Consider the following 14881-nt stretch of genomic DNA (forward strand, 5'->3'; position numbering starts at 1 on the left):
GAAGCAATGAGATTACACGAGATGACTCATGGCGATTCATGCGCCGACTTCACGACGAAGCCTCTTGGTCGTACTTTTTTGCTCCTTTCTCATGGCGTGTTATTGCGTTGATAAAGGCTCGTACGGTGAAGGAGAAAACTTTCCTTTCCTTTAGATCATTGTAGCAGCAAGGTCACTTGTAGTTCTTAACTGTATAACACGTGCACACCGCAGGGCATTTCTTCTTGGGGCACATTATCTGCGTAGTCACGTTATTTTAATCGTCATGCATAATGACTACATGTTAATTATTGCGCTGGTTTCACTTTAATACATTTATTCATCACCAAAAGCCTCTCGCCTTTATCAGTAATTTACTCTCTCCTGTGGCAGCTGCTGCCATTATATCCTCGTAAGCTTCCTATTCTCATCTCCCTACTTCTCGCTGCTGACCCCACATACGCACCTTCCCTTCAAATCCACTTCGTTATCCCAAGTGACCCTACGGTGCCCGTATGGAATATCTTTACTCTCTATTACACATCCTCCCCACGTCCATTGGTTCTTGGTCCTTAACTGGCGTTTGCTGACTAATCGACTCTCCCTCTTACGGTCTCTTGCTCTCTTCTGTTCTTAGCATGTATCAATTGCTACTCGCATCCAGCACAAATATAGTATCTTGCACACGGCCTTCTTATCACTTCTACAAAGCCTCTGACGCTTTAAATAGCTGTTCGCTTCCATATGCGTGCAATTTCTACAGCACGTTGTAATGATATACAAAGGCTGAAATAAAAAAAAAATCAACAACCACTTTTTCGCCGCTTTACCTGCTGCAGTAAACAGTGCACTCGACTCGATCAAAGCATCCACCCTCGACTATCTACACAGTTCTCCGACAAAACTAGGAGAAGGTGAGCTGGGGCACTGCGCTTGGACGCGCGTGGAAAAGAGCTGATAAAGGCGGGCCTAGCAGAGAAGTGCGACTCCGATTCCGTGTTCTCCGGCGCCTTCTCTGATAATTCTTTCCCCTTTCCCTCTTTTTTTCTTCTCTTCCCTCTTTCTTTTTCATCGCCCAGTCAGGGTGCCACCGAACTGGCCCTTATTCTTTGTTCGCTTCGCGGGCCTCCAAGTCGCCAGTACTACTCGTCTTAATTAGTTCCTTGAATGTCTTCTTTGTCCGAAGTGAAGCGCCTTTGGGTTTTCGTGATTAGGTAGCACCTTACCGGCCTTCCTCCCCCCCCCCCCCCCACCCCCACACCCCAGCCCTCTCTTCTTCGTTCCACCAACCTCTGCTTCGTTTATTTGCGTAGTTTCTTGTTCGTACAGTTTTCGTGGCTTCTTCTTTGTTCAGTGCTATACACCTCCTCGTTCACTCGGCTGTTCTTTTGGCTCATCGGACCGAGTCCGCGTGGCCGGAAAGAACGCGCCTGTAATTAAGTTATTTTTCGTTCCTCAGTTGCGGACAAAGACGCGTCTCTTTGCTCCGGCTTTCGTGTTCTTGCTTTTCTCTCGAACTCTGATAATAAACTGCGCCTGTCAAAGTGATTGCGCTGCTCGAACCCGTGTTCTAGGTTCTAGTTTTCTTAGCCAAATAAAAAAAAAGAGAATCAGGAATAAAAATCAGGGCAAACCAAATGTGAAGAACCCGAACGCTTAAGTACACAGAGAAACGGGAACGTTTTTTTTTTCTTAATTGTGCCTGTTCGTTTCCCTAGCTCTGGGCCCTTTTGCTTTATTTAGAATATTGTAAAATAAAAATACGCAGACCAAAAAAACGTTTTTTTTTTCTGAACTCAATCGTAAACGAGAAGTCGCGGTGGCTCAGTGGTTATAGCGCTCGTCTTCTGAGCCTGACTGCCAGGGTTCGAACCCGACCACGGCGGCCGCGTTTCGATGGAGGCGAAACGCAAAAGGAGCCCGAGTGCTGTGCGATGTCAGTGCAGGTTAAAGATCCCCACGTGGTCGAAATTATTCCGGAGCCCTCCACTACGGCACCTATTCCTTCCTTTCTTCTTTCACTCCCTGCTTTATCCCTTCCCTTGCGGCGCGGTTCAGGTGTCCAACGATGTACGTGAGACAGATACTGCGCCATTTCCTTTCCCTAACAATTTTTGAATCTCCGGACGGTGTTTTGACGTACTTGGGCGAAAGTAAATAAACACCGACTGAAGCCTGAATTAGCGAGTTTAAAACTCTAAACTACCAATTCCAAGAGAGATAGGACGAGAGAAACAGAAAGGCGCAAAGGTTAACCAAGTGATGCCCAGTAGGCTACCCTACACGTGGAGAAAGGAACAAAGAGGGAAAAAGGAAAGAAAGAGTGGCAATAATAATTGGTTTTTGGTGGAAAGGAAATGGCGCAGTATCTGTCTCATATATCGTTGGACACCTGAACCGCGCCGTAAGGGAGGGGATAAAGGAGGGAGTGAAAGAAGAGAGGAACAAATAGGTCCGTAGTGGAGGGCTCCGGAATAATTTCGACCACCTGGGGATCTTTAACGTGCGCTGACATCGCACAGCACACGGGCGCCTTAGCGTTTTTCCTCCACGAAATGATTTTTCACGTGCCCATCGACCACTAAGTCAAGGGGACAGAGGGCGCACACTTAAAGCTTAAAGTTTATTGTCGAGAACTCAACCCCGAGTCATTTAAGAACTTCTGGATCGCCACCAAGAACATCCGGAAAGATGCGAGTTCATTGCTCTGCCTTATCGCTTCTCTGTGAAGCACAGAGTGCGTTCCAGCTCTAGTAAGAAAATTGAAACAGACCTACAAAGCACCCGAATATTTGAGGCAACAAGAATTAATGTTCAATCAATAAAAAAAATTTTCCCCTTTCTTTCAAACTGTTGAGCTCCACTTTTTTTGTTTATTTTCCCATAACCTCGGTTGAACAGGCGGAGGGCCTGCTTCCTTTCGACGGCAAGCGGGGCCTGATTCAGCCAGTCTTGCGGGTAACCCGCTCCAGCGCGTCGTTGAGGCTTTGGCGGTGCCAAACTCGGTTACCGATAATTTATGGCGAAAAAGAAAGGCGCGCCCGCCGCTTACACCCAGCCCGCCGCATGGCGGCGCTCTGGTTATGCTTGCCGTCCATGACATCTGCTGTCTTTTACAAGACAAAGAAAACTCCCTCTTTTTTTCTTCACTTATTTTGGCGTGCCACGTGAAATATAAAAATAATGAGACCCGTATGCTTTCTTCAACTTGCCCGATGAACCCCGTTATTTTGTGTTGTGGTTTTTTCGTACATTTACATTTCTTCTTTCTACCTCTCGAAAGACTGGGAAGAGGGATACGAGGCGGGTGTGAGTTTGGTAATGAGTAAAAAATAAAGCGTGTCGGAGGAATGGGAAAGAAGGGGCTTGGCCGATACTATGTTTCATGAAAGTAGTTGAGGCATGGAAAGCGATAAGGGGAGTGCTTTGACGATGGCAAGGCGCTCAAGGCTCCTCCGTTGCATAGGGATGGTCGCTTAATATTGAGTTCAACTTAGCGAAGAAGTTGAGTCAATTCTACTGAACAATAAAGAAATAATGAAAGCGGCCTGTGTTTTTTTATATATATAGGTTTCGCGCTATGCAAGTCGTCTGGGCTTGGGAAACTAGCTACTGCGGAAAAGAACAGTTCATTTTAAAGGCTGCGCATATCGATTATATCGCGCGTACGTGACAGTTTTCTGCCTCTAATTTCTTTGTTTCTTGATAGATTGATGTAATTAACGCCCGGAACCTCGCACACATTCAGAAGGCCAAGATTTTCGCGTAAACGAATCAGGAGCCGGAAATGTCCGTCTCTGTATTTAGTAAAGAGAAGTCGTGGCGACGGGATATCGCACTTTTTGGAAACTGTCATATTTAATACAGAGTTGTGAAGAGAGAACTTCCCGGCGTCGAGGAGCATTTCGTCTAGCTGCGTAATCGTATGTTTCTACGACAGAACTGGCTATGTCGCGACTACAGAAGGTGCGCCTCATTTACTGCTCCCAAAGGCAGGATTAAAGCATTTCTTGGCTTCCATCGCAGCCTGGCGCTTGGCTCCGGACGTCCAGTAGATGTACAGTCTGCTAGCTCATGGGTATAATGGTACCCAGCTTCTCTGTTGCTTCATGCTAACCTACCATAGCAATTTTTCTCATCTTTCCCGAGAGCAAAGCGCTTAAAGCTTAGCGTACGGACGCACTCCACTTTAACTCGTCATCTGTGCTTTTCCTTCTCTAAATTATCCCCCCCCCCCCCCCCGACTCGTCATCTGTGCTTTTCCATCTCTAAATTATCCTCCCCCCCCCCCCTCTTCTGTCGTTCGCTGTGTTCTCGCAGGTGCACGGTGAAAGCGCAATGCCAGAACGCCACGGGCATCCTGGCCGAAAGAAGCAGCTCGGCTCGGTGGCTCTCGCTCGGCTCCAACAAGTGCATCGACTTCCTCGCCGTGCGGCCGGACCAGCTGCCCTACAAGTCCATGTCCATGGTGAGACTTCGAACGAGAAAAACCTCGCAACAAAAGATCGCAACATTTTGAGAGTCTCATGCAGCATACTCTTCAGCAAAACAATTAGTTTAGTCTAGTCTAGTTTAGTCTAGTCTAGTTTAGTCTAGTCTAGTTTAGTCTAGTCTAGTCTAGTCTAGTCTAGTCTAGTCTAGTTTAGTCTAGTCTAGTTTAGTCTAGTCTAGTTTAGTCTAGTCTAGTCTAGTTTAGTCTAGTCTAGTTTAGTCTAGTCTAGTTTAGTCTAGTTTAGTCTAGTTTAGTCTAGTCTAGTTTAGTCTAGTTTAGTCTAGTTTAGTCTAGTTTATGGGGGTTTAACGTCCCAAAGCGACTCAGGATATGAGAGACGCCGTAGTGAAGGGCTCCGGAAATTTCGACCACCTGGGGTTCTTTAACGTGCAGTGATATTGCACAGTACACGGAGCTCTAGAATTTCGCCTCCATCGAAATTCGACCGTCGCGGCCGGGATCGAACCCGCGTCTTTCGGGCCAGCAGCCGAGCGCCATAACCACTCAGCCACAGCGGCGGCGCTCAGCAAAACAATTCGTTCGAGCTGTAATGTTAAATGGTAAATTATTAAAAAGCTACAGTTTGAGGAAAGAGGTTAACTACGGTAGCAAAATAGGGCTTCATTTTGAGTAATACTAAGAGAGTAATTTCAGGGTAGAAGCTAACGTTTTTTTTAGCCACGCAATAGATATAGGACTCCTTTTAGTACTCGCCTTACTGCGCACAGTTTTCATGACCATCATCTACCTAACTACGCCCTGCAGGAGAAGTAGTTAGGATTCTCATGACACTCTTGCGCAGGCACTGTGCCAGCAGATCTTTTTCGATGACTTGCTTAGTAATGAGAGTGTCAGTGCACCATCCGCGGTGTTTGTGAGCCAACAGTTTGAAAACGAAAAATAATACGCGCCACTTCAGGTTATTGTAACCAGCCTTGCTTCGCGCTACTTCAATAGGAAGAATGAGTAGCGCAGAGAAGCTAAACTCGAGACGCGCACATACACTCACGCCACACACGCTCCAAACTCGGTCCTCGGATATGTCTTTGCTCGCACAAGTTTGTGCGTTCTTATTGCTTTGAACGGCAGGCTCTAATCTTTTCTCTTTGCGCTGGACTGCTTGAAGATGCCTGGCTTCAATTCAATACTAGCGGCCACCTATCGTCAGAGCCAACTACAAAAATTTCGGTCAATAATAAGGCTTCAGTTTATTTCAGTCCAGATAGCCGGCACTCAGTCTTTACTACTTGGTAATCTTAGTATGCCATCGAAATAAAAAGTGGTCAGAATAGGCGCATTTTGAGTAGGGTGGCGCTATCCGTTCGGAGCATAGGGTAATAGCGGAGGGCGAGTGCGGCGACGCAGGACAGTAACCGGAGTGAGGGGCGTTATTTTTCTGCGCCTGCGCACTGGCCCCCGATATTCCCCTATGCCCCTAATATATAGCGTGACCTTATAAGTCTCTAATGCAGTAAGAGACCCCTTGTTCTTTCCATATCCCACGTGCCGCTTAGTTTTCTATCAGTGGTCAGTGTCTCAACGCTATTTTAATTAAGTGCCAAACACCACACGCTTCAATAAAAAAATACTTAACTGCCCGCCAAGTTTCGTTTGTTACACGTATTGATGCGTCCACTACGACAGGCGAGGACACAATTCGCGCTGATTGGGATTTCAGAATTAGTGAGCAGTCATTCCTTACCAAACGCCGACGCCTCGGCACACTGATCTTTCTCGCACCAAAATGGTGCAGCTCTTCTGCGGTAGAGCACTCAAGTTGGCGAACAGATTTTATTAGAGCGCAACTCCCTTGTATAGAAGTTCTCCTTTTGCGGACTTCTACCCCAGACAACTCGTCTAACAACAATGGCTGCTGTACGTGCCGCTCGCCTACAGCTTGGCGCATGCTGAGGTAGAGCGACTACGCAAACAAATTCCCGAGTGTTCGCCATACTTTTAATAGCCTCCGCGCTTACTGCACGCAACTAATAAGAACAAGCACTCAAGAGCCCTCACTTAGTTCGCATAACACTTGCAGCGTCGAGTCCGCCCGCTGTACAAGAGCCATGCACAGGCGCATGTATAATACATAGAGCGACATGCGGCGCGAGCGGAGGGAGACCAGTTTCGACAGCGGCAGCGAAGGAGATAAAGTCGGTTTCTTTATTTTTTTTATTCCTTCACTTCGGCTGCTCCCGCCAGCGGCTCAAGTGGTCCCGCGGCTCAGTCAACTCGGCTAGCTCGAGGCCATTTTTTTTTCGGTCTCTGCATCAACATATTAATTGAGTTAAGGACTCGGCAAATGCGGCCGCTTTTGCGGCTCGCCGTCCGTCCGATAAACCACTGCCAGCCACTACAGCACGGAGCGAGCGCTGTCGCCTTGAGCGTGCTCTTGCGCGCACTCCCGCCGAACGCGCTCGCAGCGATTTCGCTTGCAGTTATGTACTTCGCTTCGCTGGAGAGAGCGTGTAGGGGGGACGATCCGTTGTTCGCTCCATGTTTTTCTTTTTTCATCTCTCTTCAGCCTCTTCGTTCGTTCTGTCTCCCGCGTAACACTTGCTTATCTTTTTTCTGTTGTCGCACGCCTCTCTGGCTCATAAATATTCCCCCGATTATCACCGGCGTCTGCGTGCGAAGCAGCCGAGAGAGGAAGCGCTCGCAGTGTTCTTCATCCTTACCCCCAAGTCTTGTTCAATGCTTCCTTCCCCTCTCATCAACCTCTCCATACCACGACGCCTAAGAGACGGTTCCGCGTTTGGTCCCTTCCTTTGGCTTTCTTCCGTGCTCTCCGAGGGCCGACTTGTTCGCTACTAATTCAATTGAGACTTGTTATGACAGTGGTTTGGGACCTCTCGCCAAATGAAAGTATACCGCTCGAGCACCTCCACACTTATATCCTTTTCTTCTTTTCTTTTTTCCCCTTCAACCGGTCCATCCTTCTATTTCTGACTCTCATGTGCTTTTAGGACGCGCGGTAATGTCGGCCTGGCCGGCTTGTTGAGTGCCAGGTGCGGACTCTGGCTCTCTCCAGTGTGGCAAGAGGGCAAGAAAAGAATAATAAACACCGCCCAGCGGACCGGGGCCAGAAGCGCGCTAAAACTCAATAATGCCGCAGCCGCCCACGAGCAGAGACAACAGCAGCGCTGGGTGTTTCAAAGCAACCGTGGTCTTGCGTGAGCTTGCGTGTAGCGCAAATAGAGCGCAGACCAGAATTCCGAGCTTTGTCAGGTGGAGAATGCGGACGGGGGACGATTCGGCTTGGTGGGAAGCGCAGGGTGTGAAATCTGGCCTGTTGTTGATTAAGGCATGCCTTCCCTATATATGCTTGCACATTTATTTCAGTTTTAACTTTTTTTTTTTGCCGGATTGAAAACATGAGCAGAACACCTTGAAACGTATCCTTAAAATATTTAGAGGCATTCCAAGTTAATTCGTCGCTACTAACTTTTTAAGGTGTATACCATAAGCCTGGGGCCACGGCAGGGCTCTATTCGTTGTGCGCAGGTTACCTCCACCCCCCCCCCCCACCTTTTATTTTTAAATCATGACTTTAAAGGAATCCGGTTTGAATGCGATGGTATGGTTTCTGTATGCTGACTAATTACTGATAATCCCTTCGTCATATTTAATTTGAATCTCGACAAACAGGCGTATACCGAATGCGCGACTAATTTTAGTGCGTGTGAAATAGATATGAAACCTTATGTCTTCGTCATTTCGCTGAAGCGCATCCTGTCAACCCCAAGAACGTTTTCGTTATTGGCTTTTCACACGCGTCTTTAGCATTCAGTCATAAGCTGAAGGCGCGCTAAATTTCAGTGGATAAAAACGGAGTCGCGGGCTGAACAAAGTACGGCGCATCAGGAGCACAAACGAAATAAGTACTTCGGTTGGTCCTAAACATAACAGTTATCGTTCGCATTATATTACGATCGCACAATCGCTATTGAACTCTTCCGATCATAAAGACCTTTAATTGTTCGTCATACAACTTCAAATCAGTCAGGACGAATACATTTTCCGAGATTGTGCAAGTGTATGGGCAGTCTCCCTTTACCGACCGTCGGATGAAATTCTAAACTTTCTTGAGCGACAGCACTCATAAGCTCACCAACACCAACAAAGAATATTGTCATCTTTGGATCTTGTGCCGTTGCCTAGCAACAACGACGTCACGTTAGGTTAAAACTAATATCCACGGAGTCGAACGTGCGGCGGCGCGAACAGATGAGCTTCGCAGGCCGCTGCGTGAGAGCACTTGGCTATCACCGCTGCCGAACACGCCTCGTGTTAAACTGCAACCGACTCTCGCGCTGTGCGTTGCACGACGTCGTCTTCGGCCGCTAACACTGCCCGTCATTTTGCGCTATAATCGTTTTCACCAAGTCAAAAGCCCTAACACTTCTTATTGTGTTTCAATAGACCAGTTTACACCATTTGCTGACAGCGCGACGCAGATGGTTCGTCGTTTTAATGACAGACAAATTTGGCCATTGAGACGAGTGGTAACCCTCGTTAGGTCTAATACGATGATGATGAATCAAAATTTATTAAGCCCGAAATAAATCGGTGGTGCACGCAGGCACCAGACGGGGTGGTTCCCTAGTTGCGGGATCCACATGTATCCAGCAGCTCCTGGCCCCTGTCCGTCAGTGCGAGCTGAATCGGTAGGGCGGGGCTGGATAACAAGGTCTTCCATCGCTCAAGGGGTTGTAGATTGGGGGTGTTGGCGGGAAGATATGATTATAAGGAAGATAATAAGCGGCGATAGATAATAAGATATTTGCTCTTTGTAGTCTTCGGATTAAAAAAAGTTCAGTGAAAGCAACAGTTGGTACGTCTTTAATTTTACAACTAAGTCTAAAAAAAGTACAAATCGAAGCCATATTTGCTTAAAGTAGACGGCTCTCGCCTTTTTTGGTTGTAACGATGTTATTCTTGAACGATACGCCAGCGCTATTGAGCGGCACTAGCTTGAAAAGAATCAGTGCCTGCATCTATGGTCGCTACTCCGTGCTGCCAGAGCGCTACACTCAAACGTTACACTCTAAAGAGAAAGAAGTAAATATGGAGTAAACTGTCATCTAGCGAACACCATTTTATAAAATGGCGTGCTCTAGAAGACAGTGTACTTACCTTTTACTCCCATATAGGCGTATCCGTGTTTAGAGTGTACATACAAGACAATCCCTCACATCAAAAACTCGCCCAAATTCATCATAACAGGGAGAGATCGAAAGAAGCACGACCGAGTTGCGTTTCTCAGTTCCCGAGCAACACCATGCAGCAAGCAAACCAGAGCGTCACAGAGACGTAAATGCCTAAAGTGTGCAGCTTAATTGGGGGCGCTCGATATGCGAATAAGAAGCGCAGTCCTGGATGCCAGAGGCGCGCCAACTGAAGCCGGCAGCCATGGGCGGAACAAAGTGAGACAGAGCGAAGGTCTGCTTTGACAGAGCCCATGTCAGACGCTGACAAGCGTGCAAGAAGAAGGCGTTATTGAAAGAATTAACCTCTTCCTCACTGGACTCCCTCACCCGTTACGCTCTACCCCATTTTCTTTACGCTGGCGAGCTTCGTTCCCCATTCCAGCGCGCAAAGTGACATAGGGTAACCTTCCTACTAAATGACAAGACGGGAAAAAAAAGGATAAGAACGGAATGTAGGCTCCTCCGCTCACTCAACCACGCGTCGCATGATACGCGCCATACTAGCAACGGAGCTTGCAACGCACTCGCCCGCGCTATAAGACTAAAGGCGCGCCGATACGCTCCGGCCCGGAGTGATGGCTTGGCTTGGCTCAGCTTGGCTCTGCCGCGCCGCCGAGCAGCCTTAATTGGGAGTGACAGTTTCGCAAAAGCGTGCATAATCGAATTTGATTGGACGAAGAGCGCCCCGCGCGCCCGAGATGAGGATGACACTGCCGACGCCACACCAGGCGTCGCTGAGCCGATGGTGACTGCGTTGCAATAAGCTTCGCCTCTTTCCTCCATCTCTCCCTCTTTTCTCCCCTCCTCCGCCTCCCTTCACGCATCTGCCCGCGATCACCCTCACCCCTCGACTTGGCACGCGTGAAGTTCACGGCGCGTTGCGTTAAGGAGGAAGGGGGGGAGGGAAACGACATCCAAAGGGTAAACGCCTGCCTGACTTTTAATGAAAAGGACAGCTCGCCCACGCAGTGACGAACGAAGAGCGCGTCCTCCGGGGCGCGCGTGAAGCCGTCCGAAAATGCGCGCGTCGCACGACCGTTAGCGCGCGAGCGGCGTGAAGCTTGCGACGGCCTTTCCAGGGACACCCGAGTCATTCCAGTCTGGTGGCGAAGAGCGTCGTCTGAGCTGCGTGCGTTCCCGAATGGTGGCGCGCGCGCTCAGTTGACGTCTTAACAGATTCAGGCGGGAGCGTATGCGTGATCCGATAGAAGATGCGTTGCGCAAGTTCTTCTAGAAAGTCGGCATCTGTAGACGATAGTTCTTTCGCATTTTGTGAAATTGGGCTGAGGACGAATTTTTCGGAGTTCCACTAAGGGTAATGTGTGGCTTCTCTGAAAGTATGGCTGAATGCGACAGAACTGCGGAATACAAAACAATCAAGGACAAATGCACCATTATGTGTCTAGTCCTACACGCGCTCTATTTAGTTGAAGCCGACCCTTTTGGTACACTTCTCAGACCATGCCTCCTTTCCACACCTCGTACAGGATGAAACCTTGAGACGCGACTTTTTTGTAATCACCTTGGAGATTGCGTTTAAAAATAATCCACAGGGACATTTCATTCCATTATGTGTTTGCAATGCGAAAGCATTAGCAGCTGTTGAAGTCTTTGCCGGAATTGACGCCACTTCTGGTCTTGTGAAGTCACTTCCCTTCGCAGTTATTTATCAATTCGTTCTCGCCCTACTATATGCTAGCCTTCTTGGTTAGCTCAGTAGGAAGAGCAACTGCCCCAATGGAACGGTGAACCCAGGTTCGAACCCCGGACCAGGAAAAATTTTTCATTAACTACGAAGTTTCTATGATAGCTGTATAGCTTTTATTTGTAGCCACTGGGTTGCGCCTGGGTGGATGTCAAAGAGTAGTTATTCGGTTATCAAAAATGTACTCTACATTGGAGAATTCCCCTTAACATTGGACAACTGCCCTCCAACCAATCAGAATGCTCGTGTCTGGTGCCGTTACCTCCCTCTAACCAGTGGGCGAGCTTTATGATCTAAGACGCATTTCTGCCATATGGGGCTTTTAGTTCTATTGTATTGAAGCATTTTGAACCTTTAAAAGCAAAATCGTAGGCTTGTAGGTTGGTTGATTGATTGATTGATTGATTGATTGATTGATTGATTGATTGATTGATTGATTGATTGATTGATTGATTGATTGATTGATTGATTGATTGATTGATTGATTGATTGATTGATTGATTGATTCAATTTTATTTCTCAACATTCATACAAGGCATGCTTGTGAAAACATCTGGATCCCTAGCTAAAAGCTAGTTGGGATCCATGCAATTCAGTTTCAAAGAAAATTGCAGGCATAACTAAAATTAATTACATACATATAAAAGCTCATGAAATTAGAAATACATAAATGGAACTGTGGAACTGTGTATCTGAAGCTCTTAGAAATCGCCCCTTATTTAAGCTAGTTTGACTACCGCTATGCAAAGCTAATTCAACTCGCAAATTAGTGAATGCGGAGACAATGAATTCACGCGATATAAAAATGGACGATGCATGATAAAGTCAAAGCCAAAGAAGTTGTCTGTGCCATAGCTGGCGTAACTGCAGTCCATCCTGTTTCTGCGGTCCTGCTGAGATGTAATGTACTCTGTTGTTACAGGTCGACCTGGTCATCAACCAGCTCCCGCAGTTGCCGTACGGTGCTCACTACCTCTGTGTGTACGGCAGCAGCGCACCGATTCAAGCCCGTGTTACGCACCTGGGCCTTGCCTGCATGTCTCCACTGGTCGCGGCCAGACCGCCCATACCACCGGGAAAAGGTAAGTGAATGTTCTCCAAGTCAGGAGTGCCTGCTGAACAATTCTGTAGCACTGTGAACTGGGCATAGCTCTCGAATGAGTTTTTCTACGTAAATTTGCCCCTCATATTGATGAATTCCTTGTGCCTTATGTCATTCACCAATCGAATGAATCAGGCAAAATGCAGATAGCTTAACCAAAGAAGTCACTATCTTTTATCTACCTTCATCTAAAAGCTCACGCTTGTTTATAAGTTCCCAGTCACAGTTCTGCGATTGGAACGATAAAGCGAACGGAAGCCAGGACACTATTACAGGAATAATTGGAATTGTCTAGTAGCAGCAAGAATATGGTCATTTGTTTTGTTTGTTTATTTGTGTTGATAAAACGCCCAAATAAGAGGAAGGGAAAGTCAAATACAAGCAGTAAAACATACGAGTGTCGAAATCACCAGCGAAAGATTCCCAGAAATTAATGAGTGGCAGTTTGTAAGCACAAATTACAGTTGACATAATGTAGAAAAAAATTTCCGGCGGAACTTACAGAAATCAGGTCAAGTGAACGGCTGGAGACAACAGCATTACGCCCATAAATAACTAAGATGAAATAATGTAATCTACATTAAGTAAAAGGTGTATATTTTTTAGGGATCAGCATTCTTCACGTTTCACAAAAGAACACACTCATACAGCGATTCCGAGACGCTTTTGACGCATGCCAGAAGCTTGTTTCCTTCCTGCCGTTCCGCACAGACCATGTCGTCGTGGACCTGGCTGTACGCTCCAGTGAAACCGATACGGATTTCATTCATCGAGAATTCGTCTTCTTCGACTGCAGCGTTCACAAAACGTAGGTGCACCCATATTTTACCTTCGGGAAAGAAAATTCTATCCTCGTACATGTGCTTTTTTTTTTAATGTCAGGTTGGGGGAGGTAGGGGAGTCTCATGTGAAATCACTGATGTCCCGACCTAGCAGATCAGTGAGCTCAGCCGAAGCAGTGCACAACTTCTTTACACTATCATACTATATCAGGCGAATCTCTGATTTCTTCTCAGTAAATTTCGCTTTGGCATGATGCGTTAAAACTTTCTGAAACTCTCTTTTTCTTTTATTGTTTGCTGATCGAAGACACACTGCTGCTAAATCTGGCACTTCTTTTCGAGATTGAGTAAGCTTACGAAAATCCAATCGTAGAGTTCTGATCCAAGAACGCTGTTTGCAAGAGCTGTATAGCAATAGTAGAGTGTATAGGAATAGTGAAGCTTTTGTTTAACTGTTAACTAATTTCCACCCGAATGATGAGCGTGGCGTATATGGCACCTCACTGATCATCATGGCCTGAACTGTACCGTTTCACTCATAAAAGAAAAATGTTCGATCGGTGCATAATTCCTTTTGGATTGAGGTCATTCAAGTCCAGTGAGTTTTTCGTCAGTATCAGTGCTAAATTTGCGTTTGGCACTAACACTACAGGGTATTCATCATCATTTCAGGTGCAAGTCCTGCGTGATGAGTTCGTGGCCATGCAACTGGTGCCTGCACGAAAACTTCTGCACCAGCAATGCAACAGACTGTTCACGGCGTGTAATCATAGGGGAAAGCGTAAGCTTATCCACATTGCATTGTTTCATTGTCTTTGGCCAACACGAACAACGTCAGACGTTTGTCTTTTTTTGCTATTCAGTTCTGAGTCATTTATTTTGAAATGTAAAGAAGACTAGTGGCCACCTTCAGTGCTTTACATTTTGTGCCCCATATTATTATCTCATTCGACTATCATATCGTGAGATAACAGAGCGCTACCTTGCTGGTCAGGAATCCCGCTTCCTCTATCCCCAATGAGGTTTGCACTGCACTTGATGCCATATGCTTTTTACTGATGATATTTTTTTTAGGCGCAAGTGCAGTTTTGGCCAAACAACGTCATGGCACAAGGTATTTTCGTGTATACAAAAGTGGAGTCAAAGACTAATTTCCCAAGCATTTCACCCCACTTAAGCCGAGCAACAGGCCAGAGGAAATCTTGTACCTATTGTATCACCGGTGAGCGCCCGGCGGCACTCGTGATCGAACCCCGCACTCCTTGCATACGAGGCAGATGCTCAAACCATTAGACCTCCGTTGTGGTTTGCCCCTTATAGTTTAGAAACTCGAAAGTCATCACTGCATTCGCAGCTTACTCATATGGATATCCGCAATGAGCAACAGCTACGCAATTTCAAAAAGGAGAAATTATTATAAATGTTAGATAAGCATGCTGTTAACACTAAAAAGATTGGATTTCGCCTAAGTATGCTTGTGTAATCTTTTTTAAAGTGATATTTATTGTTTTAGTTCATGAAGGGCTATTGCAATGATAACTGAAAGAAAAGGATGGCCAAACAAATGGGAAAAGGTGGGATCTAATGAAGACCAGGAGTGAGCGATGACGC

The 14881-nt window shown here is 46.7% G+C and overlaps 1 protein-coding gene across 1 annotated transcript in view; it reads left to right on the top strand.

Moving 5' to 3' along the window:
- The window catches only part of LOC144098521 (plexin-B-like), a 192377-nt gene that overhangs the window by 107799 nt on the left and 69697 nt on the right, over positions 1-14881 (top strand). The window contains exons 9-12 of the mRNA XM_077631226.1: positions 4300-4447; positions 12309-12468; positions 13200-13296; positions 13943-14051. Of these exons, the coding sequence (XP_077487352.1) occupies positions 4300-4447; positions 12309-12468; positions 13200-13296; positions 13943-14051 (514 nt within the window). The remainder of the gene's footprint in view (positions 1-4299; positions 4448-12308; positions 12469-13199; positions 13297-13942; positions 14052-14881) is intronic.

This window comes from Amblyomma americanum, chromosome 7 (assembly GCF_052857255.1).
Source record: "Amblyomma americanum isolate KBUSLIRL-KWMA chromosome 7, ASM5285725v1, whole genome shotgun sequence".
NCBI classification, from domain to species: Eukaryota; Metazoa; Arthropoda; class Arachnida; order Ixodida; family Ixodidae; genus Amblyomma; species Amblyomma americanum.